At 38.1% G+C, this 24,955-nt stretch overlaps 1 protein-coding gene across 3 annotated transcripts; it reads right to left on the bottom strand.

Annotated features, from left to right (window-relative positions):
• Positions 1 to 1,054: 1,054 nt before the first annotated feature.
• On the bottom strand, positions 1,055 to 23,285 carry hibch (3-hydroxyisobutyryl-CoA hydrolase). 3 transcript variants are annotated; one of them, XM_067515780.1, is made up of 14 exons: positions 23,135 to 23,285; positions 22,806 to 22,848; positions 21,737 to 21,868; positions 20,422 to 20,506; positions 20,252 to 20,332; positions 20,059 to 20,111; positions 13,274 to 13,352; positions 5,343 to 5,488; positions 4,778 to 4,864; positions 4,603 to 4,661; positions 4,226 to 4,307; positions 3,354 to 3,473; positions 2,084 to 2,117; positions 1,055 to 1,828 (listed from the first exon to the last, which is right to left on the bottom strand). In XM_067515780.1, the coding sequence occupies exons 1-14, from the start codon at positions 23,164 to 23,166 to the stop codon at positions 1,713 to 1,715; spliced, it is 1,149 nt and encodes a 382-aa protein (XP_067371881.1). In that variant the 5' UTR covers positions 23,167 to 23,285; the 3' UTR covers positions 1,055 to 1,712. The 3 variants fall into 3 exon arrangements, with proteins under 3 accessions (XP_067371881.1, XP_067371880.1, XP_067371883.1); XM_067515779.1 differs by having other exon boundaries at positions 22,806 to 22,875; positions 23,135 to 23,272; XM_067515782.1 differs by lacking the exons at positions 5,343 to 5,488; positions 13,274 to 13,352 and having other exon boundaries at positions 22,806 to 22,875; positions 23,135 to 23,272.
• Between the last annotated feature and the right edge of the window lie 1,670 nt (positions 23,286 to 24,955).

The raw sequence follows: 24,955 nt of genomic DNA, 5'->3' as shown, positions 1-24,955 counted from the left end.
GTGACACACACACATTTTCAGGTCATTATTAGGTTCTGACTCCTTTACCCACAATGCCTCACTGTGTCAGGGTTTTACAACAGCTGAACTAAACCACGCAAGAAGCAACAGACAGCAAGAGGCAGGAAAAAGAAAAAAGCCTGAAATGAATGGTGTCACAACCCGACTGCATCTCAGATTTATCTGCTACTGGTCTGGTGCTACTGGTGTGTTGGCAAATAAAGGAAATCTTTTTGCATCTTTCTAGAGTTCACTATTAATTTCACATACATATGGTTCACACAATAAGGTTGTGCAAAAATTGATAATGCCAATAAATCAAATTCATGCCTTCGTTATTAAGCAATTTTATTATTACTTTCTAAACCACAAAGCTTCCTGGGTTTTGAAATGACCAAGTTGAAATAAGAAAACATTTCAAACGAGATGCAGGCGTTCACTCTACAGAAGAGTGAACACAGGGTTAAAAGTTCAGCAGCATGAAGGACAAACAAAGGGATTTCGAAATGACTGATAACCCGGGCGCTTGTTTGAAGAGTAAATGGCAGCTATAAAGCACAGCAATCTGTGACGCCCAAAGCATTATCCAGGCCCTGTTCTCGGTGTTTATGGTGGTTTATTGTCTACATTAAGTGCAGGTCGTCCTGTTCGGTCAACGAGCTGCACCAAAGGCAGAGCTGTGGCAGACTGAAAGAGCTTCACAGTGCATGTGACAGTACTGGTGGTATTGGAATCAGGTGACCCAAACTATAGATAGGACTCAAGTTATGTCCAGTATGAGATTCCGGAGTTTGAGTTCTTCCTACTCAGCTGGAAAGCTGAACAGGCGACACCTAATCATTTTCTATGTGATGTTTCGGACTATTTTCTGACCGATTTACAACCAACATGCAATTCAAATCAATGTTTACTTATTGAACTTCATATCAGAGCGGCAGCTTAGGATTTCATACTGATAAGAAAGAGATGGGCTATTGTTTCACAAGAACACTTGTAAAACACCCTGACCTCTGAAATGACTTCATCTGGGCTCAGCAATAAGACATTGAGAACATTTACTTTAGAGTAACAACTGTTTATTGCCAACTGTTTCACAGGAAGAAAATATGCTAGCACACACCTCAGACTGTGAATGCACCCAAAACAAATGTTGACATACTTCTAAGTCTGCCATCTGTCTCAGGAGTGTTTTTAGAATGGGAGGGAGAATATCTGTTTTAGTTAACAATACTACAACTAAGATAAGAGAAACACTAGCAAATATAGACACTGCTTGTCTGTATTAGTGGCCACACTGGAGAAATACAGAGGATAACTCATCTGTGTGACAACAATAAACACCCACAGAAAATGTAATGGAGCATTTATTGGTGAGATAATTTCGCTTCACGATGTTCTCAGATTAAGGCAATGCTGCTGTTTGGCTCTACAACTTGTGTAGAAAAAAGTCCTCACTTCCTCTTCAAATCAGCTTAATTTCTTGCACAGCCAGGCACATAGGGCTTGTGTTACCTACCACTTTATTTACTGAATTGCATTTCTGGCTGCGGACAGTTGCAGAGTAACACTGTCAGTATATAACAGCGCAGAATTAAATCAAAAAAAGTATATGACCTATTGGAATAATGAGCATAAAGAGAGACAGAAAGCAGTTCACAGAACGGTGTGTGCGTCTGTTTCAAAATGAGTAGTAGCTGCTGGCTGACAGGACCTCAGAGAGCCAGATCCTTGTCTCCCAGTGAAGAGAAGCACTGATCCACGCTCTGGTCAGACACCTCCTCCAGTGTTGATGGGTTCCACTTGGGATTCTGGTCTCTGTCGACCAGCACTGGAATCACAGTAAAACATAACAAAGAGAAAGTAATGAGATGATGCAATACTTCCACTAAGAGGAGCAATAACTATTCTATGACCTTTGTTAACTTTAATGACAGCCAAGAATCAACTAACTTTAATATAACCCTGTTAAATTGCACTGTAGTTCTTTTTATTTTCTGTGCAGTCCGTATATATTATAACACATTGCCAAAATTCACCATCCAACCTGATAAACTTTTACAGTCCACATGCTGCAGTGACTTACCAGCTCTCACACCCTCGTAGAAGTCACAGCCCCTCTGCAAATTAACAGAAACAAACAAAACATTTTTTGAACTTTACTCTAACATACATGTCACCTTAAGCAATGGCATTAAAGTTAAAATACGAGGAAAATACTTAGTTCCCCCCTAAAAATATTTCGCAAAGGCCACCCACTGGATACACGTATTGGCACATTTTGCAAAGACTGCTATAAACTAGTAGATCAAGGTCAAAGGTCAAGTCAGGTCATGTGGTTCATATCATGAGTCAGAGGAAACATGGATATATACTGAGAAAACTGAAAAAAAACATTGGTAATAGCTGACCTGGCCAAGTATTTATTTGTTTTGTCCTTTCAGCTTATCCTGTGAGTTCAGAGTCGCCACAGCGGATCATTGTCCGCATGTTAATTTGGCACAGTTTTTACGCCGGATGCCCTTCTTGACGCAACCCTCCCCAATTTCTACGGGGCTTGGACCGGCACTGCACTGCTGGGGAGGGGAAAGGGCTGTTCGGCATATAACTGGGACCGGGGATCGAACCCCTGACCCTGTGGTCCGTGGATGACCAACTGAGCTACAGCTGCCGCCAGAGTCATCCCAAGTATAATGAAAACTAAAAGTTGTCCTAACTATTGTACATCCAGTGACTGAACATGAACAAATAAATGATTTATTCTGAGTTTTCATTTACACTGTAACTGCAATTCTGAGGTGCTATTGTTTAAAGACATGAGATAAGAGACTAGACTGGGTTTCTCTTTTGAGAAAGTTATGTTTGGACATCAGGTTCGGGTTTTTTTTTTCCTTGGGTCTATTTTGATTCAGGTCCAAACTCAGGTTTTAAACTCTATAAGATATCTTCTATGGAGCTATAAGTGAGTATTATAGACCCCTGGAAACTCTAGCACCTACTCCCTCTTAAAATGAAACAGCTACAGACAGACCAGAATGTTCACATTATCAGAAGATAGGTATTTTTAAGTTGATGTGATGTTTGTTAATTTTCTTTAGCCCTATTTTTAGTGCATTAAACCAGTGACATTATAAGCAAAAACTTCCCCGGCCCTACTACAAACCGCTTTAAACCTGCACTAAAGGCAGAAGCAAACCCTTTGGGGGGACTCAGTGGGCTTTGCATAGGGGCCCCTCTCTTAGGATCACCACTGATGACTACTACAAGTGTGAAAATCATGAACGTGAAGCTAATGAAAACGGATTATTTATACTGTCGGTTGACACCTCTGTTAGAGTAAGTGTGTAGGTTCGTACCATGCAGGCCTGGCTCAGTCGATACTCCATCACCAACACGTCCTGCAGACTAAGAGAAGCCCCCACCTGCAGCTGCTTATAGGTAATCTTTAGAGATGTTGGAGACATTTTGGACAATGCCTGGAGGAGGACACACAGGGAACGTTAATGTTTAACAGACTGCACTTTTCAAAAGAAAAAAAACAAAACAGCAATAACTGCTTTTCAAGCTTTAACATTATTTTTTAAAAATACCACGGAAAAACAGGCAAAATGTAAATAGGGACAAAGGTGGTTATTTGTAATGTACAGCGCAGGACAGCGAGTCTGTAGGGTAGAAGTAACTCAGGATATGGGTAATAATTAATACTTGATGGCTGAGCTGAACCTGGCTGAGCTTTGGCAATAATTTAGATCTTGATGGTTTGATAGGATGCTGAAAATATAGCTTTAAAGCACTTCTTTACACACAGATATATATTATTATATATATAAATCATTTAATAGACTGATATTAGTCAGTGGAGCCTCATTAATAGATACAGTAGCTAGTGGTACAGTATTATAAATCTGAAAGGGAACTCAGATCAGCAGATGAGGCAGATGAGGAAGGGGCTAAGCAGAGATATAAGGTTGTACGCTGTCCTCTGGCTCTGAGTTCTGGGAAAAAAATGGCGATTTTAGGGAATGAAGCTACTGTGGTTTGTTTGCTAAAAGATGTGGTGGCACAAGTCAGAGACTAACCCCATTAAATGCTTAGCCTGAGGTGACTAATTGCTAACATATACTGCCAAAGCCAAATAATGCCCTGGCTCCACTGCTGCTCTGTCAGTGGGAGTCATCTGAGGCTGGGGTCACGAGACTGCACGCAGCAGGTTCACCGACTCAGATACCTCAGCGTGTTTCTTTGCAAACTCGGAGCCATCTGCCTTCAGATTTTGCATTATCCCCTCCACACTGCTGGAGCCAAACAACCTTAAAAAAGGGAAACACCAACATGGAGTCACATTTTCAGCGGGTTATCTCAACCTACAGTTTGTTCGTCTTTAAAACAAAAAGAGGTTTGAAAATAATTTAGCTACATTTGTGCTGTTCTGTGCAAAAGGACAAAACTTAGACAAAGAAAAAATAATGAAAAGAGCAAAACCAACAATGGATGGACTTTGGGCTAAATGCCAGGCAGACGTTGGAAAGGCTAAGAGAAGAAAGAACTCATTTTGGTCCTCTCATAGCATGTGTTAACATGGAAACACTAAGGTCCAAGTCTTACCTGTCTATATCAGACATATGTTGGTCCAACACAAAAGGCTTCTCAGAATCCAGACTGCTCTGTGGAGAAGGAGCATGATTAGCATCAAGAGAGCCAAAAGTTAAGACTCTCAGGTGTTTACATGAAAATTAGTGTCTGACGGGCTAATCAAAGTCAGAACTCAAAGGATTCCAACCTGGGTCTGATAGGAGTCCAGCACTCTGGAGACATCATCAGCAGAGGGAGACTTCAAGTCCACCAGCTCCTTCTCCAGGTCTGGGATCTGTAGAAATAGATAGTTCGGCATTACCTGTTGCTACAAATAACTTTATTTAGTGAATCTCATCCTAGCTGTTGATTCCTCAAAGAGTTTTTGTGGGTAAAAAAAACGTTTTCCCATTTTTTGATTATTGTACATGTAGTCACAGAATCAAGGTTAGAATCTTAAACAAACTCTGCCGCCCGCTGTTTTGATGTCGTGCCAACAGCAGACAAACACAACCTGGACCAGCCAGCGTCGGTTGGCACCTTTAGATGAGAGGAATATGGTGACTCAGCACCTGGCTTTCATGTGAAGTTTCAACCTTCCCCTCCCCCACCATGTTCCTGTCATACACTTGTCCTTGCAGCCCCACTATCATTCCCACCTGAGCTGTCCATGGGCTGTTCAGTGGATTTGAAAACAAACTGAAAGCAGGACATTGGGAAAAAACCTTGTCCTTTGATTGCACATTGAGTCTTTTCAGCAACGGTTTCAGTACCTTTTTAGATTCTACAAAGTGAGTGGCCACTCCAGCTCTCTGCACATCACGTCCCTTGAGACGGAATCCTGTCAAAGCCAGAAACAGTCCTAACTTGCCACGGAGCCTCGGCAGAAAATAGCCACCTCCCACATCAGGGAAAAGCCCTGTCAAAATAAAATAAAGCTTTGCGTTACAAGACATTTTGGACGCTTTCAATAATCACGCACCCCAAGAGATGATACTGCCTTTCTTGTACTCTTCACCCTGTTAGACGTCACATGCTGCAGCTTTATAATAATCCACTAAAAGTATAAACACATCATGTAAAAAAATTAAATAAATCAAAACAGCACCAGATATAAGCATTGTCCTCTATTGCGACCCACTGTCATTAAGTCTCAAATGTATAAGATGCAACATAAGCTCAAGATCAGTCCACTCCGCTCGGCCCATTCCTCCCTCTCAATGCTCCCCCATGCACTTCTATTGTCTGCCACACTCTGCTACACTCTGCACAGCTTTTTAGATATTGGCTGATATCAAATCACAATGAATAAAAATGCTGGAAAAGTTAATAATCAAACACAAATGCCTGAAATTCTATGATTGGTTAGAAGGCTGAGTCTCACCCAGAATCTTTTAGATGTAAGTATCTCTCTACTGGATTCAGTGCTGTTCAATAAGATAAGTTTAGGAACCCATTTCAAGCCAATTAAAAAAACAATACCGTCACACACAAATTTATGCTAACATACTGCAAAAAGCTATACATGCATTTTACCACTATTTATTATTCTATAAGCTTTCGTCACAATTGACAGGCCTAATCTGTTCACTTTTCATTTGTTATCAATATTGTTTTAATTTGCTTTCAGTGTTTTCAGACAGATTCCATTGGTCAGATGGTTTTGTGACAGCTTTCCTAGTGCGGCATAAGGGGGGAAGGGGGAGGTGAATGGGAGGGCCAGGGATTAGATGAGCTGACCTGATTCCTGGTCCAAAATGTAATATCATAAATGTGTCAGATTATGGCTGATGTTCAGAATGCTAGCAGGGCTGGGTTAAATCTGGTAATCCTGAGACAGAAGGGGTTAACTCAAACGCATTTTAGGGCTGTGGGGTGCTGGGCTCCCAGCTGTCATTGAGGAAATGATGGAGTGCACCCCAGCCAACAAACGTATTAATTTTCCACAAAGTAAACATTTTTCACATCGTAAGATGGCTTCTTCTGACAACTTCATTGACCAACAGCCTTGAACCCAAAGATATTCTGTTGACTACCATATGTGACAATCAAAAGCAAAAATAATCCACATTTAAAAGCTGAAGGAGGAAAATGTTTGCAAAAAATGCACAGCACACTGTGTTCATGGAAGTTTTCCTGAGCCCATTCAGTGATGTCCAATAGTGAATCAGGCCTGTTTCTAATGCAGTGCCGCCTGAGGGCCCAAAGATCACTTTGCACACAGAGAGTTTTCCTGATTCTCTGAATCTTTTGATGATATTATATGTAAATGGTGGGATCTTAAAAGTAATGCAACCGCAAGGAGACACAAGCCAGTGTCTTCTTGTTCCAGTCCCAAGTCTGGATAAATGAAGAGGGCTGTGGCAGGAAGGGCATCCGACATAAACCACATGCCACATTAAAAATGCGAATCATGACTTTCACAGTGGGATCTTAAAAGTCTTCACAATTGTTTGTTGAAGAACATTTTTCTGAAATTGTTCCACAATTTTTAGGAGTCACAGATTGCTGAAAATCTGCCTCTCTTAAATGCTCCTGTTTTACCCAGTCATGTTACTGACCTGCTGCCAATTAATCTAATTGCCCGTCCTTTGTGATATTTTCTCCCACCATCGAATTCAAAATGAGCTAATATTTGTAAAAGTCACTCCAAATGAGCTACTTAAATGTTTGTCAATCTGGCAGAAACTGCATTTATTAGGAAATGTTTCCAGCTTCATATTAATTATGTTGCAGGGCTCTGATGAGATTTTACAGCAGCAGAACAGTTGTGACAGCAGTGTATTAAAGACTGAGCTGATATATACTACAGGATGTGTGGTTATCAACAAGGATGTCACAGAGGGCCACAGTTTGGCTTTAGTTGTTTTTAATTGTTTTTGGACAAAATGGATCTCTGTTTCACTTAAGAGTGTTGTTGCTGTAGACAGTGGTGGGGTAATGGTGGAAAGAATGCCATTAATAAATCATAGCCAGAGCTCTCTAACGGGCTGTGTAGACCCTGATAACAGGATAAAGAGACAAAAGACCAAGCACTTTGCAACCGCATATTTAAACATATTGGTTGCTACTTCACTTTATAAATGTACAACTTTACAAAAAAGTTCTAGTTTCAGTTCGTGGTTTAAGAATACACTCACTTGCAATGAGTGTATTAATGTTAAAATTTCTCAGTTTTTAAATTAAAACTGTGAGAAAAATTCTAATTCTATACTCTCTGGTTCCATTGTTTTGGCCACCCCATTTAAAATGAATGAGGTGGCCAAAACATTAGAACCACCTCTTCGTATAATGCACTCCAGCGCGACTCCACTAACCACCTCAACCTCAGCAATAAACACATAGTAGAATTATCACCTTTCTGACAGTTTCAACTTAAAATGTGAGAAATTATAACAAATCTGATAAAACTACTGCACTGTATTTTTAAATCATCAAATACACATACTGTTAGGTACACATAACTGAAACCTAATCTATTCTGATAAATCATCACTACATAATGGTTACAATATTCATTTTTTGTTGAAACAGTTTCATGTGTTGACTCATCTGTATGATTTCTTTTTTAGATGCTGCAGTGTTTGAGGAGTTCTTATTATTTATTTTTATTTTTATAACAAAGCTAAGCTAAGTATAGTATCTCCTTTCTGTATAATGTTTAACACCAAAAGCTTCCACAGTGATCATAAAGTTAAAGTAACTCATCTGAAACAGTTCCAAGTTCAAACGTTTTAAAAATGGCAAAGTAAAACAAAGACAAACTTTTGCGTGACAGTTTTTCTTATTTCTGAAAATGTAACATTAAGTAAAGTTTGAAACCCCCTAACATTGGAACTGGATGTAGGCAGATGCAAACCTAACCATAAATCTAGTATAAAAACAATGTGCAAAAGTAAAAAAGATGCTCAAGGAGTGTACTGTATATGAAAAGAAAGTGATAGTAAAATTGAAAAAAAAAACATTGCAACGCTTTGGCTCCAATTAGGTAAATTAATAAAAGTATTAACATTAATTCATTTCTGATGAAGACACATGTAAGAAACATTGTAATAGCTAATTGTACATTAAGTGTTGCTGAAAACAATTCTTTGTTTTACTCATTATACCATTTCAAGTTAGTGGGTACTAACCTTTGCACATGACTAAAGTATCAACGAATGCCCGTGCAATGCCTTCGAATCTCTAATCCAAACCACCCAGCTGTCTCGCGAAGTGGAGGGTCATCAAGTTAGATTAGAGTTAGTGTCACTGTCTGCAATCTTCATTAACATACATTTTCACTCTATATAAAGTCCAACTATGTTTTTTCACTTTTTTCTATTAAGACTGTGTAATTTTGGTCAAATCTAGCTGACTAACTCACGTAGATCCAGAATAGCTGGAAGTAAATTTCAGCTATTTCTACCAATTAAAATCCGCTGCGTCTTATTGTCATACATCTGTGAAAAGAAAGTGATTCCACACTGCAACTATGGTTACAGTATAAATCAGCCCAGAGAAGAGTCCCATGAGGAGATTCCAGCTCAACCAGGGCTAAAATAAGCAAATAGAATCTAAAAGCAGCTGTCATCTTTGTGATGTGAAAATGCTGTTCCCCTAAAGGAAATGGTGCACAGTGAAGTCCAAGTTTCTGAATGCAGGCAGGATGTGTTGATACTGATGGCACAGATGCCTGGAAGTCAAGTGCCTTTAGTAAAAACAATAATGACATCTTAAGACCACTGCAGCTTGAGAGGGAATTAGCCAAGGTTTCCTGTCCTCTCTCAATTTACTGCAGAGATGAAAAGAATGTATTTGTTTTAATATGTTACTTTACAAGCAAGTACTGGAAAAGGAGGACAAAGGCACAGACACGCCCTGAAAGACATACTGTACAAACTGTATATCAATCCTCCCATCTACTCAATTCTCAGCTTGTGCAATTGAATTACCATCCCATTTCCTCCTACTTTAAACTGTGGAATTGCATTTGCATTTTTGCACCACAGAAACAAGAATCCTTGACTTTTTCCTTTTTGCTACACTCATTTTCTGTCCACTGACAACATTATCTTCATCCTCATCCTGCTCCAGACATCTGAGTCAGATACCACAGCACGGCACTTCACATCAGCTGAAGATTCATTGTCTAAACACAGAATGCAGTGGAATAAGCTTGGCGTGTGTGTGTGTGTGTGTGTGTGTGTGTGTGTGTGCGCCATATGCAAGTGTTTTTTTTGTTTGTTTTTTGTCATGTAGAAGATGAGATGAGTCTCCTTGAAAGTTTGTAGATGTGAGGTGTTATTTGCACACGGTTGATTTATCATACAATTAGCAGATTCACTGTAAGGCTGTGGAAAATCTAGCTACTTAGAAACATAGGCACAATATACTAAATGCAATACCAAATCTTGGACATGATAATAATACATATCTGGATAATGTTAAACAATTTTCAGTTTGATGTTCCAAAGGAAAAAGACATTATGAAATTGGAAACATTTTCTAAAATGTATAATTGATTTAGTGAACTGAAACGTGAACATTAAGTAAGAGAATGAATTGGAAAATTGGAAAAGAGAAAATTGTACAACTTGAAGCAGACTTAGTTAGCTTCATCTACATCAGCCTATCATATTCATACATACAGTACAGGACATACATAATCAACTACCAGGACCTAAAACTGCTGATTTCACCTTGGTGACAGTAAACTAATTAAAAAGCTCTTGGATTATATGGACAATACAACCCCAATTCAAAAAATGTTGGGAGGATGTATAAAATGTAAATAAAAATAGAATGCAATGATTTGCAAATCAACGCCTTTTTTTAAAATTCTAAATAAAACATAAACAACATATTAGATGTTGAAACTGAGACATTTTACCATGTCATGGAAAATATTACCTCAGTTTGAATTTGATGGCAGCAACAGAACTTAAAAAAGTTGGAACAAAAGGAACAAAAGGTTGGGAAAATAATTGCTGCAAATCAAAAACAGATGGAGAAGCATTTGAAAACTAATTATGTAAGGTCAGTAACATGACTGGATATAAAAGGAGCAAAGGAGGCAGAGCCTATTGAAAGTGAAGATGGGCAGAGGGTCACTTATCTGCAACAGACTGCATCTAAAAACTGTGGAACAATTTCAGAAAAATGTTCCTCAACGTGAAGTTGCGAAGACTTTGAAGATCCCACCATCTACAGTATATAATATCATCAAAAGATTCATAGAATCAGGAGGAATCTCTGTGTGCAAGGGAAAAGGCCAAGACTCAAAACTGGATGCATGTGATCTTGGGCCCCCAGGATGCACTGCATTAAAAACAGGCCTGATTCTCTACTGGACATCATTGCATGGGCTCAGGAACATTTCAAGAGATAACTGGAAATCAACTTAAAGCTGTATTACGTAAAGAACAAGCCACATGTGAACACGATCCAGAAATGCAGCTGCGTTCTCTGGGCCAAAGCTCATTTAAAATGATCTGAGGCAAAATGTAAAACTGTTTTGTGGTCAGATGAATCAGAATTCAAAATTGTGTTAAAAAAAATGGATGTTGTGTCCTGTGGCCTAAAGAGGAGCAGGACCATTCAGCTTGTTATCAGCACACAGTTTAAAAGCCTGCATCTCTGATGGTATGGGGGGCATTAGTGCCTATGACGTGGGCAGCTTACACATCTGGAAAGGCTCCATCAATGCTGAAAATACATAGAGATTTTAGAGGAACATATACTTCCATCACGACATCTCTTTCAGGGAAGTCCTAGCAAATTTCAGCAAGACAATCCTAAAACAAATACTGCATCCATCACAACAGCATGGCTTCGCAGGAGAAGAGTCCGGGTGCTGAACTGGCCTATCTGCAGTCCAGACCTTTCACCAATAGAAAACATTTGGTGCAACATCAAATTAAAAATCCAGCAACAAAGCCCAGGACTGTTGAGCAGCAAGAATCCTGCATCAGACAAGCATGAGACAACATTCCTCTCCTAAAACTCCAGCAAATGGTCTCCTCACTTCCCAGAGATTTACAGACAGTTGTTGGGGGCAACTGTGGCGCAAGAGGTAGAGCAGTTGTCCGTCAATCCCACAGTTGTTGGTTAGATCCCCGACTCCTATGGTAGCATATCAAAATGTCCTCAAGCCAGACACTGAACCCCAAGTGAATGGGTGCATGAGAAGTGGTGTAAAGGGCTTTGAGTGCCAATAGGTAAAAAAATGAAGACCATTCACCATTTAAAAGAAGAGGGAATGCTGCACAATGGTGAACAACACTGTTCCAACTTTTTAAAGATGTGTTGCTGCCATCAAATTCAAAATCAGCTATTATTATATCGTTCCAACTTTTTTTGAATCGGGGTTGCACATAGAGAGGCAAAACTTCTTATCCATTACAATCAACAACAAGGTACAACATGTTCAGTATTGTGCCGTACAAATAGTGAACAGTGAACAGACTGACTGACAAGATACAGAGAAGATTAGCTGTCTGGCCATTTCAAAGTCTCTTTCCTCCCACCAACCCACTGTTGCTGAGGTTATTGTAGATGTATAATTTCAATAAACTCACATTCATTTTTAAGTTCCAGGCATGTAAAAAGTCATCTGGATTCAAGGGACAGGCTAGTTTATGTCATATTGTCTAATGTAATTTGTTAGTTGTTCGAGATTTGTTACTAATCTCATTAGTGCCCCAGGAGAAGGCCATCTGTCTCATCTGTCTACAGCAGTCAATTAGCTAAAGAGCAACTGTAGCTTAGTGTCCTGGTAATGCTCATTTACAATTGAGTAATGCCTTAGACCAAAATATTATTTTTTGAGTAAGCATTACCAAATTACGTAAATGAGGTTAATAAGTTTCAATAACTATGTAAGTTGTGAACATTTCATTCTCCTTGAATGATTGGTTCTTTTAAGATTTCATCTTTTCTAGAAGGTGACATTCCATATGCAGTAATTATGTTAATGAAGATATTGTAGTGTGGTTTTATTGGAGCGACTGAATTGGAAGTGATATGAGGAAATATTTAATTTTTATTGCTGATTTCAAGAAATGGTGCATTTTGTGCAATTTTGGGTCTCTGTATTCCTCCCTGGATGATGCAATACATGATTTTTTTTTTTTTTACTTCTAATCCCCCTGGAGGGCTGGATAAAATAAGACTGTGGGAAAACTCAAGTTTAAAAATATAGACGTTCTATCCCCATGTATTTATGTTGCTGTTAACAGCATTTCGTGGGAAAAACAGGGCATCGGATGGGCTGGGCCATACTGTTGAAATCAACATCAAAATATTGATTGATATTGATACTAATTACTTTACACTGGACGAAGTGGCAGAAGAGGCTGGGCTGGTTTGTTGGGTGGATTACCCTAATTGAGTGAATAGTGTGGTTTATATGTCAGGAAAAAAAAACAGGGCTTTGAATTTGAAGAAAGGTGAGGGACTGGAGCAAACATATGAAATTGCAGAAATTTTAGTGTGAACATGTGATGGACGTTTCACTTGCACTTCCATCAGGATAAGCTTATCCATATTTTGATTTTCCTTAATAACTCATCTATCTATCTATCGTGTATCGTTTGCCAGCTTCCCATGCAGGCAGACCTACTGCTCCTGAAAAATTAATGGGTTACAATGATGTGAGCCAACTACTGTCCCCCTCATCCCTCGCTTAAGGAAGAGGGAAACCAGTGCAGCTGGATTGTCTTACCAATGGCAGTCTCTGGCATGGCAAACAGCGTCTTCTCAGTGGCCACTCGAAACCGTCCATGAACTGACAAACCTACACCCTACAGATGAAGGAAAACAAAAGCTACTATTAATGCTAGAAGGAAGGAAAGAAGGAAACGGTTGCAGAAAGTAAGAAGAAAGCTTAAATGCATGAAGCTTTCTTTAAGCTAAAATTTGAAAGATGGGATGGAGACATGAAAATGTTTGGGGGTGTGTGTGTGTGTGTGTGTGTGCGTGTGTGATTTATGTGACTTCCAGCAGTGAGAGGGTTGAAGGCTAATGAGCAGAACTGGCCAGAAGATATTTCCAGCACAGTAAAGAATCTGTGCATAAGATTAAAGGGTTACCATAGAGACAACATCGCCTTATATACTATTCATCCCTGACTTATATGTATTATAGGTACAACAATCTAGATGAGCTTTAAAGAAATACAGCCTCTCTCTCTCACACACACACACACACACACACACACACACTTCTAAAGATAGCTGATAATGGTGTGCTGATTTGTAAACCCTATGCACAATTAAGCAACAACGTAGGATGTTGTCAGAAATTAAAATGTTACACAATATCTCTTAATGCCAATCACACAGAACTAATAATTCATTAATTTATTCTTCTTGTCCTTTATCTGAACAGCAGGGTGTAAGCAGACTGAGCTCTCATTTTGATATGTGGTGTCCTGCTCATGAGACAATGGCAAAATGTAGACTGGAGCACTAAAAGTGACACATTAAATTATATACATAATGTGGGAGTAATCTGTATCAATGTAAATAAGTCATTAAGCAAGTAGAAAATAATCATATTACCACTGATCTTCGGCAATCTGAGCATTTCTTATTAAGTCATCGTTCAGCCACTGGGGGAACATTTTGTGGTTGGATGGCCTACGGTACCATAGCAACAAGGTAATTTACTGGCCATGTCAGAGAAAAATCTGTCACAGCTTAATGACTGTGCAAGGTCATCAGGTAAATCGCCTTTACATTCGCATGAACTAGAGGATGGATGATATTAACGATTCATTTCTTTAAAGAATTTTAAATGTGGTTTGTGTCAAGGCTCCTTTGTCAAGTCACATAAATCTGCTTGTACAGCTCAAAGAAAGGGGATTTCTGAAGACCTTAGACAAAGAGCTGTTGATGCTCAACAGGTTGGAAAGGGTTACAAAAGAATTTCTAAAGAGTTTGGCTTGAGTCACCAAATAGCAGAAAATCCACAACCATAAACGCACAAGTTGTTTTTACCAAAGAATGATACAGCAGAAGATGTTTAAGGTTTTCGAATGGCTGAGTCAAAGACTTGATCTTAACCCTTAAAAAATATGGGAGGCAGTGATAGAATGGCATTTAGACAAGTGAGCTTGTAATAGAAAGGTCACAGGTTCAATGTCTTGCAATTGGGCAGCACAACAAAATCAAACTAAGCTAAAATTTCATATATTAAGATAAAACTTTGGATTATAATAGATGTTGCTTTACTTAAAGTCAAATGCACATATGTACTCCTATATAATCCTGTCTAATATCGTATACCGTACAAATACATAGAGGATGCCACCTGCTGAGGACTGAATCACAATAACTAGTGACTCTGAGTACAGTCAACAAGCTGTCTTTACCTTGTTTGGAAAGCATAAGACAGATACAGAGACCGAGAACATTTTTGCTGGGTTTGCAATTGAGGCTGGGTGACAAATTACTACAAAGAATTACAAATATCTGATGGCTGTAAAAAACAGGCCTCTGCCAATGGTAGAATTACTTGACACATATCAGGATACAAAAAACAAAGAGGGACACAGCAGAGACAGACTGTGACTTTTTTCCGGTTAGGACATGAATTGCATGATGGCTGCAATTCAATAAGTCAGCACTTGGGCTCAGGGCAAAGACAGGCTCTGGGTTTAATGTAGCACATTGTGGCTTATTGTGCAGAATGTAACACCTGAAATGAAAATATGAATGACATTTTTAATCCTATGATCTACTATGATGAATCTTGCAATTATAAATCAAACTGGGAGCCAACTTTTACATTAATTCATGTATATACCCTCAGAATAAGCAGACAAATATAGTGAGAAGACTGATTACTCATTAAAATTCATTAAAAATTATTTTATCACTTATTTTTCAGGATTATTATAATAGAACTATTATAATAGTTCATAATGGAATTGTTCATAATTGCTGTTTCTCAAATCACTTACTACTTCACTAATTTAGTAATAACCCCACAAAACCCATCATAATATTGAGTGAATCCCCACTTGGCATCAATGACAGGATGTACTGAATTATGCCATTTTAAACAAAAAGAACTTTATTTATGCATATTTATGAACACTTTTATCGTCTGAATTTTTGAAGTCAGTCTATAAAAGCTATAATCGCTAAAATTTTTACAGCCTCTGAAATGGATTTTTGCAAGAAAGATTTTAGTAAGTAAGGCAGTCGTCAGCAAAAAACCCAGCTTTATTCTTTAGGATCTGAGTGATTAGCTTTGATCGAATAAAAATAAAATCCAAAAGATATGCCGTTCTTATGAAAATAAGATAGAATCGCCGTTCATTTTTACCGAAATTTAATAAACCATCTGACAATTTGCCTATTTGTATATGTTGCAGCATTTTGATAGAAGCGTTTACTCGGCATTTTCGAGGTTCATATGAGTATGGTAAAATTTTAGTAAAACATTTAGTGTTCTTCTTGTCTTCATCCATTATTAGACACTGAATGAGTCACTTAGAACAAAGTGCACTCAAAATATTGCCTAAATGAGTTGTTTACATAATAATTTCCTCCAAGATGTAGAAATAGCACAACCTGAGCAGAACCGTCACAAAGCATACTTTCTAAAATAGGACATAAGATGAATTGTCTTTTTGTGATGGTCACCGGCAGAGCAACGTGTGACTGTTTTATATCACATTATGCTAGTTTCACCATAAAAACAGTGGAACATTGTCACATGGGGAGTGTGGTACAGTACCACCAAGCACCATATAAGAACATTTCCCTAAGTCCTGCTGTAAGCAATGGAAATGCTCATATGTGTACAGAACAGCATATTTATAGCTCCACGCTTACAAACAGAAATGACAAAATTTACAACCCAGCGCGCAGAGTTTATACCAACTGTGAACGTGGAGGAGTTTATAAAGCAATCGTTTTGGTGTGTGGTTTACTTAATATTAGCAAATATTAATACAACAGGTGAAGTGAAATCCATTAAAATGATGTAGAGCAACTGCATCCCTCTCGAGTGCACCACACGTGCTCTGCAAGCAAAGTAAAATATATAGTAGGTGCTTCTCCCTAATATAAATGTTATGCTGTAGTTTAATTTAATTTTGCAAAATCAGATGCTGATATAGTAAACTGGGAGAAGAGTAACTTGTGTGCAGATGCCTTTTGTTGGTATAAAGACACACAATCGACTGACAGCTGTTATAAACACTCAACCTAAATTTGATATCTGATAATAAAAACTGAAATTGAGGTGATACTTTTCACATACATCACTTGTGCTCAAAGTATTCGCTTTCAATACAAGCACTTCCTAAGCTTCTGGAAGCTATGGGAACCTTAATGCAGGGATCAAAATCTCTTCTGTTTTCTCATCAGGCGATGTGGGCATTAGCAAATAAGAGCTCTGTACTTCAGGAGAAAGATTAGTCATACAGCTCCGGACAAATATCCATCAACTGCAACACTATTAAGAACTGTCACACAAACAGTCAACGTGGGGAGGTTACTGTCAAACTATGTAAATGTTTAAAATCGGAGAAGGAAACTCAAACATGCTAAAACGAAAGTGAGACACAGTGTCTGCCTACATGCAAGGCACAGCAGACACGGATTAATAACACTTTAGCATTCACAGGCCTTAATTCCAGGGATTTAAAACTTGGAGAGCAGCGGATGTCGTGCGTGAGATGAGATTTCTGATGTCATGACATGACTTTTCTCCCACTTGGTTTGTTAACACCAACTCAGAAATACTTGCTCAATGTGTGAGGTCTGCCCTGAGCTAAGGCCCTTCAACAGGGGGGACTCTGGTCCCTCGTGGACTTCCCCATATATAGAAGTAGCCTGTTTGTAGCTGCTACACAAACACACATTAAACAGCAAATCACTTTCCCTGAGGATGGTTTATTAGCCGTTAGTGTCGTCTCCATGCTTTCATGACGGAGACTGCACAAGAGGAAGATTTCAAACAGCTTCACTCCCAGAAACATACATCAATAGAAAAGAAAGAGCAAAAACACTAATTTGTGTGATAAGTTGGCCTAATGATTTGAAAACATCGCGGCTTTAAGTGTTTCCTCTGGGATGATGAAATGATGTTACTTACACCACACTCTGAGGAAAATGTTCCACATCAATGTAAGTCACTCAGCAGTGCCGGACACCTCCTACTATGTAACCCAATATTATTGTTTTTCAGATTTGTTCCGACAACAAAATGATAGCTTCTGGCTCTCTTGGACAGGAAAATGGTAAGTGGGGATGTCATTATTATCATGTCATTATAAACATGATTTTTTTTGGTTCAATGCTTCGAGGATTCAGTGCGAATTCCAGGCTTCTGAGAATATGAACAAAAAATTATGCTGTCTTTAGTATCAGAGTCATTTCATCATTTAATTTTTTTTTATACATTTAACATTTTTTTTGTCATTGCTTAAACACTAGAAATGAATATTAAAGTGTTAAAACCCTTAACTTAGGCATCAGAAGAACAGAACACATTTTGTCCTTTGCAATTGCCAATTTTGCAACACACTTTGTGCAAATGTCTGCACACTTTTTTCTAACATTAGACGTTTTGTTCAAGTATGAACTTCTTGCAATAACTGGGGAAACCTCTTATCAATATGTATAACACTTTCATTATAACTGCTCTTGCATTATTAAGAGAACTTACGTAAGCATGCTGCTTTGTGAGAACTTTATAAACATGGATAATTTCGCAGCTCCTATAGCCAGAGATGATACTGCTTGTACGAGAAAGAGGTGATGTGAAGGTAGGATCCAAAAACCACCCAGCTCATCACTTACAATCATATATATTTTATCTTACCACTGCACTGCATTTTTAATATAGTTGTTTTTGTACTGTGGGTTTACACGGACATAGTATTAATGACTATAAAATAATTCTACTTGTAGAAGCAGGTTGATTTGTGTCCAAAAGTCATCCACTCCAGAGATTGTTGTATGACAAACACTGAACATTTATTATGCGAATAACAAAGTAAGTTCACATAAAATGCTTCTGAAATAATTCCAAAGAACAACTTTCTGAAATAATTCCACAGAAAGAAGTAAGGAACCGTGTACATGCTCAACCTAACCCCATTACCTTGTTCCTTCCTCCCCCAAACTGCCAACAGAACATTGTTATCTTAACAACTGCTTAGGTAAACTCAAAAGCAAACTTCAAAGGCAGCAGCCAAGTGATGTCATCGATGAAATCTTCAGTACACTGATGATCATACATACATACACCTCTTAATCTAACTAACCTTACAATACACAATGTGTACACACTTCTATTTTTTTTTTTTTTTAATTTTGCAATTTGGCAAAGTTTCCTAAAGTGTTGAAATCCTTTAAAAGAAATTACTTGTTTATGATAGGAGAGTTTCCTTTTGACTTAGAAGTGTTTTTTTTAGTTATAATTGTGTGTCTTATTTGGCATGTTTGTAGAGTGTTGACAGAATGAGCCAAATTGAGCCAAAGTGTGGAAGCCATCGCATGAAACAGTAAAATAAAAACAAAACACATCAATATAGGTCAGATAAAGAAATGGTACAACATTAAGTCCAAAGTCCATCTAAATCCAGCCCACCACTTGCCCACACTGCTATCTTCAGCATTATTTTCAGTTGTTCTGAAACCAAATAGCAGGAATATATTATTTCAAGTTAAATAACTGACAACAATGTCATCACACAAAGCTACTTCCTAATCTTCTTCACCCTTTCACAATAAATAACCAAACAGCAGATCACCGAATGAATTTTGGTACACACAACCACGTAGAGATTTGAGTATCTAAAAAAGAGTGAGGCTAGTTCTAGTGCAAAGGGCTCATTAGATCTTCCCACATTCCTGTGCCATAGGGATGGTGACACATACAGAGACACGATGAATAATGTTTACCCAGTAAGTACGAATGGCCAGTAGTAAGATCACAGTCAAGGTCACAACAGAGACGGAAAAAAACCCCCACGCATGTAGAGTTATCCAAGAGATACGACAAGGTCTTCTCTGGCCAAGTGAGTTACAAAATATTCAGAAATTACACAACTTTGAGATCAAATTAATTCCTGGTAAATGAGCTTCTGGGCAGCTCGGTCTGAATTACGATCGCCATAGTTCTCATACTTAATATTATTGAATAGTGGTCCAAATTCAAATTCCAACCACATTTGACACTTGGAGGCAAATCTAGTGGCAGCCACAATGTTGTGTCACTTTATATTTTATCCAATCAGAGGCCACATTGCCACTAAGAAGCAGGTAACAGTGACAGATAATTCTCTACTGACACCTACTGGCAAACATACACATTCATAGAGCAAAGCTCTTCAGTCTGAAAGGAGCCAAAATAGATCAAGAATTTTTGACACATGGCAATTTGAAAGAAGTTTTATCGGTGCCTCAAAATGTACAATTATCTAACAAAGAAGAAACAGTTAGCATAATATTAAAATCTAAATATATTAAAACTAAATGTACTCACCCCTCCCATTGTTATTCCATCAATAAGGGCAATATATGGCTTCTTGCATGTTCCTTGACAGATCAAATAAAATGTGTACAAAAGATAAAGAAACACATTTTAAAAATTCATGTAAAGACATATAAGTGAATATATATTGGTGGAAAATCAAAAAAAATAAATGTAATAATACAGGTGAAAATGGTAATAGCACCTATAGCATTGTTGAGAATGTATTCCTCACGGAAAAAGTCCTGTGCGAGAGAGCCACTGACCTTCCCAGCTTCTGTGACCGCTGAAAGGAACAACGAGAAACCAAGACAATAATGAAGTCACATGTTTGTCCGACAGTTGCATGTTCAAGCTTACTGTTCTACTGTTTACCTCTAATGTCTCCACCAGCACAGAAGGCCTTTTCACCTGCTCCTTTGATAATGATGATATCAGTCTCACTGTCATGTTCCCATTTCTAGCATTTAAAAAGCAGAAGGGAGTGATCATCAAAAATGAATGTTAAATTTAGACATTCAAAACTGAAGATGAAAAAAAAAAAAAAAAGACAATTCATCTTTTAAAAACAATTTACAGACTTTTAAACTCTTTTGAACTTTTTTTTTTCCAGTTATGGAGAAACTTCTTGATGTTTAAAATAAGAAGCCTGGATAAACAATCTCCCTCTCTTAAAAGTCTTCAGTCCATTATAATGTTATAACGTGGAATGGTGCTTTTTAGCTATGGATGTGTATTCACAAGATGGCCTATGTAGTCGATGTTCTTAGAAAACTATAACAGAAATAACAGCATAATAGTATATAGACGTATGAGGAATCAAAGCCTTTGTTTAAAGTAACTACTTCAGGTGAGTTTACTGGCTTTGTGTTGTCTTCATATTGAATATCCACTTGTGTTTAAACAGTTTCTATGTCTGCTTTCCTGAACTTTTAACAAGACACCTGTAGCTTTTACTTGCTGTGGTTACAGTCATGGTTGGTGTTAGAGCCCAAGACTCAGGAGTAGATTTTGAGGAAAGTGAAGTTGGTTTTCCTGTAGGTGTGGTAGCCCTTATCTGATCTGAACCTACCTTAATGTTAACCGTAAGGTTACTGTTTGTCTTGACTTGTCTGCTCCATGGTGTCCTGCTTTCCTATCCAAATATTTGTAATATATATTTTATTTTTTTTGTCCTTTCGGCTTATCGCGTTAGTTCAGGGTTGCCACAGCGGATCATTGTCCGCATGTTGGTACAGTTTTTACGCCAGATGCCCTCCCTGACGCGACCCTTCCCAATTTCTACCGGGCTTGGACCGGCACTGCACAGCTGGGGATGGGGATGGGCTTTTAGGGGTTCAGTGTCTTGCCCAGAGACACTTCGACATATAGCTGGGACCAACCGAGCTTAATATTTGTAATGTGTATACTATGAAGATAATCCTCAAAGGCCTGATGGCATCTTAAACATGCCATGAACTGTTGTAATGTTTAAATTAATAAATGACACCTAAAGGAAGAAAGATTTTGTTCAGAAAACAAGTTCTTCTTTAACGGGTCTTTTAACATAAAGACCTACATTAGGTCAAACTAAATGTGATACTAGCTGCCAGTTATGCCAGTTATCAGCAACAAACAGCAGTCACAAATCATACTTTAGACCCACACTGTTCGCCCCAGGTGAAGCTTGTATTTACCAAACCTTTCTTACCTTGAGCTGAGGGTAGATATGTCGGATCATCGTCAGGTTAAGGGCATTCAGAACTTTAGGTCTGTTCATGGTGATCACACCAACTCTGCCCACTTTCTCCAGAAGAACCTCTGGTTCCACACAACTGGACATCTAATGTGAAATATTATCAACAGGAACATCTGATCAACTCCTTTTATATGGACTCAAACACAATATAAAAAACTAAATATTAGACTATTAATTCAAAATGTGAAGTTCACTTTAGCTGAACATAAAAAAACAAATAATTAGTGTGTCACTAGCAAAAAAAACTCTTCAATGACTCAGTAAGACATAAATGATGTGGAAAGGGATTAGCAATTTTACAGTAGAGTTAAAGCTACATAAAGTTTTATTGCAGTAGAAATGTGATTCAAATCACTTCTTGATGGAACGCGATCTCGTTTTCAAAGGCTCCTGTGACACAGACTCATTCAAAAGGACTGGCAGCAGGAGAGACATTGTCATTCCTAAAGTTTTTTAAGTGGGGCTCAACCTTCTAACCAATCAGAGAAAATTTATCATTTCTTCTTGACCAGTAAGTTTTAAAACAGTGGGGCTGTCAAGTATTATTCATTTTACTTCACCAGGACAATTAGTCCTAGTAGTAAAAAAAGCTTCCAGGGATTCCTGGTTGTATACTGTATATCAAAAAGCAGACCAGTATTAAATGCCTCTAAATTGAACTTACAAATCTTCTTCATTTAAGTGTTCGGTTCACTCAGCTAAAATCCAGTATGGAAAATGTTGATAATAATAAGCTAATAATAATAATAATGATGGCCCCCTACTACAATGCTCAGCTGAAACCAGTTAAAGCGAATAAAAAGCAGGTTTTGTTCATCATTTTCTTTACTGTTAAAAACTGACAGCTGAATATGAATTTTGGTCCTTTTATCCCTGGGTAATATATGTGGTATCAAAACTACTAAACACTAATACTAGCTACAAAATATAACATTACTACATATCAACAAGCTCTGCTACTGTAATTGGAAAACAAGGAGCCACAATAGTATATGAAGGTACATAACAAGGGGTCGCTCACCATATGACACTGGATTCGCTGCAGTCTGCAGAGGGACCTCAACCTGGAGGAAACGGGCAAACACATAAAGCTGCATACACAACGGACACACACGATGCGAAAAACTTCAAATGCTCAGAATCAATGAACTTCTTCAGACATGTTTTCACAACACGGAAACACACATACATACAGCAGCAAACAGTTTATACAAACATAAATCGATCCTTATATCAAGTTTGACATTAGCCTACACAGCAAGTCAACTTCACTGTCACACTAAAGACACCGGGCTACACCATAACGTTGAGTTACACGCTAAGCTACAAACGTCGTCACTTGGCACCGACCTGTATGTGGATGTCAAAACCGTGAAGGACATTATTATATTTATATTAACAAAATTATTATGAACTTATGTTGCCAATAGCGACACTTCACAGCTTGCTATTCCACTCTCCCCCCTCTCCTCCTTTACTTCCGGTAAAGGTAACATCCTAACCCCTGATTGGTGGAGGTTGGTGACGCCATAGTGAGGAGGAACACGCACCACCGAAAGAGATTCAGAAATGTGTGTGTGTCGCAGTGCCCCTTGCTGTAGGGATGAGAAAGTGCTAGTGCTTTACAAATATTCAGCACTGGCCACTGTATTTGGTAAACCCGTACAATCTAGTTTTGGCCCCCTTACTCATTTTAAATAGGGTAAAATTAGGGTAAAAAAAACATGGCAGAGCTGCAGTATTGAATTCTACTAGATTGTACCTCAATCTAGTACAATCTCATACCTAATGAAGTGAGTACATGTGGAGGTAAAAAATAACTTTTGAGGAGAATTGGTGAAAGAAGACTACATTTTTTGTTTAAATACTGTACATAGCTCATGCTTTTTATTCACGGCTTATCCTTATCAATCTGTGCTGCTACTGTATTTGCAAGTCTGGATCAAAGACAAGGGAAAACAATCAGTGTGATATTAAAGACAACCTGTGGCCTAACTGACAGCTGCAAATCAACCAAATGTGAAATTGAAATGAAGACTTGAAATTTATTTTTTGAAAATGTGACTTCAGAGTAAATGACAGAAATTGTAAGTCAAATAATGAATGCAAGAATCTAAAGTCTTTCTACTTTGCATTATTGCTACTTTTGCACTGGTCTGGGATCTGCATCTTCCAACACTACTGTATCTATGAACAGTGGAGTTATGCTGTTTTAAATGTATTTTTTAAATATAACAATATTTAGTCATGGCCCTCCAAGCCCAGGGAATTGTTTGATTACACAGGCTATCAAGAGATTAAGGTGACCCAAGTAGCAGTGCAAGGTGTTTTGTACTGCTATGACCGTCCAAGGAGTGGTTAAGTGAATGTGCTCCATCATTCTTTTTTGTGCAAATAAAAAGCCTACATTTGGTACATAACAGCTCTGTTGTGAATTCCAAATGTAGGCTTTTTATTATGTACCCTACTTTATTTAGAGTTATTTAGAGTAGCAACTCACAATTATTTATAATTCATAACTTACAAAGCATTAGGCAGTATTATTGAATAAATGAAAGAGCAAACAGCACCATTTATGGTGTAAGGCCACTGCATGCCTACATGGAAACATCTTCCCAGTACTGATGTGCTGAGGACAGAGAATCATCATTTGAATCACTTAAATTATCAGGCTATCTCAAATGGTTAATGTCAGGGTAACTGTCAATCAGCTGAAGCTCAGTAGAAGACTGATGATCGAATGGCTTTAAAAGAGCTGTGTGCAGCAGTCATACTGAGAATATGTGTGAGCCAAAACAGCTCTGAAAAGAAGACTGCTCTAAAATCCTTCTAAACATTGTGCAGGTCTAATCTGCAGCTGCAGGAAGTGCTTGTTTAGGGTTATTGCTTCCAAAGGAGGTTTGACCAGTCACTAAGTCCAAGCACTGACTTTTTACCACCAGCACTTTGAATGTTTTAGGGGCGTGTTTGTTCACGGAGTGTCTTAGATACATATACACATCAAAACACATTTTATGAGCAATTTGTGCATTATAACAAGGTCTTTACAAAGTGTTTAAACATATTTTTCCACACTGGAAAACAAAATAAAAAAAGCAGGACATTATATTTATTCAAATGCTTTTATCACTTCTAGAAATCATATTTCATTTTTTTCTTCATACGCAATCA

Source organism: Channa argus, chromosome 9 (genome assembly GCF_033026475.1).
Source record: "Channa argus isolate prfri chromosome 9, Channa argus male v1.0, whole genome shotgun sequence".
NCBI classification, from domain to species: Eukaryota; Metazoa; Chordata; class Actinopteri; order Anabantiformes; family Channidae; genus Channa; species Channa argus.
The sequence above is the reverse complement of the archived record's forward strand: the minus strand, read 5'-3'. Positions and strand labels throughout refer to the sequence as shown.

Coding starts and splice junctions, on each gene's coding strand:
- hibch (XM_067515779.1), bottom strand. CDS start 23,166: ATGTCCTTCACGGTTTTGACATCCACATACAG. Junction 22,876..23,134: donor GTTTTGACATCCACATACAG/GTCGGTGCCAAG, acceptor TTGTGTATGCAG/CTTTATGTGTTTGCCCGTTT. Junction 2,118..3,353: donor GACTGAGCCAGGCCTGCATG/GTACGAACCTAC, acceptor GTTAATTTGCAG/AGGGGCTGTGACTTCTACGA.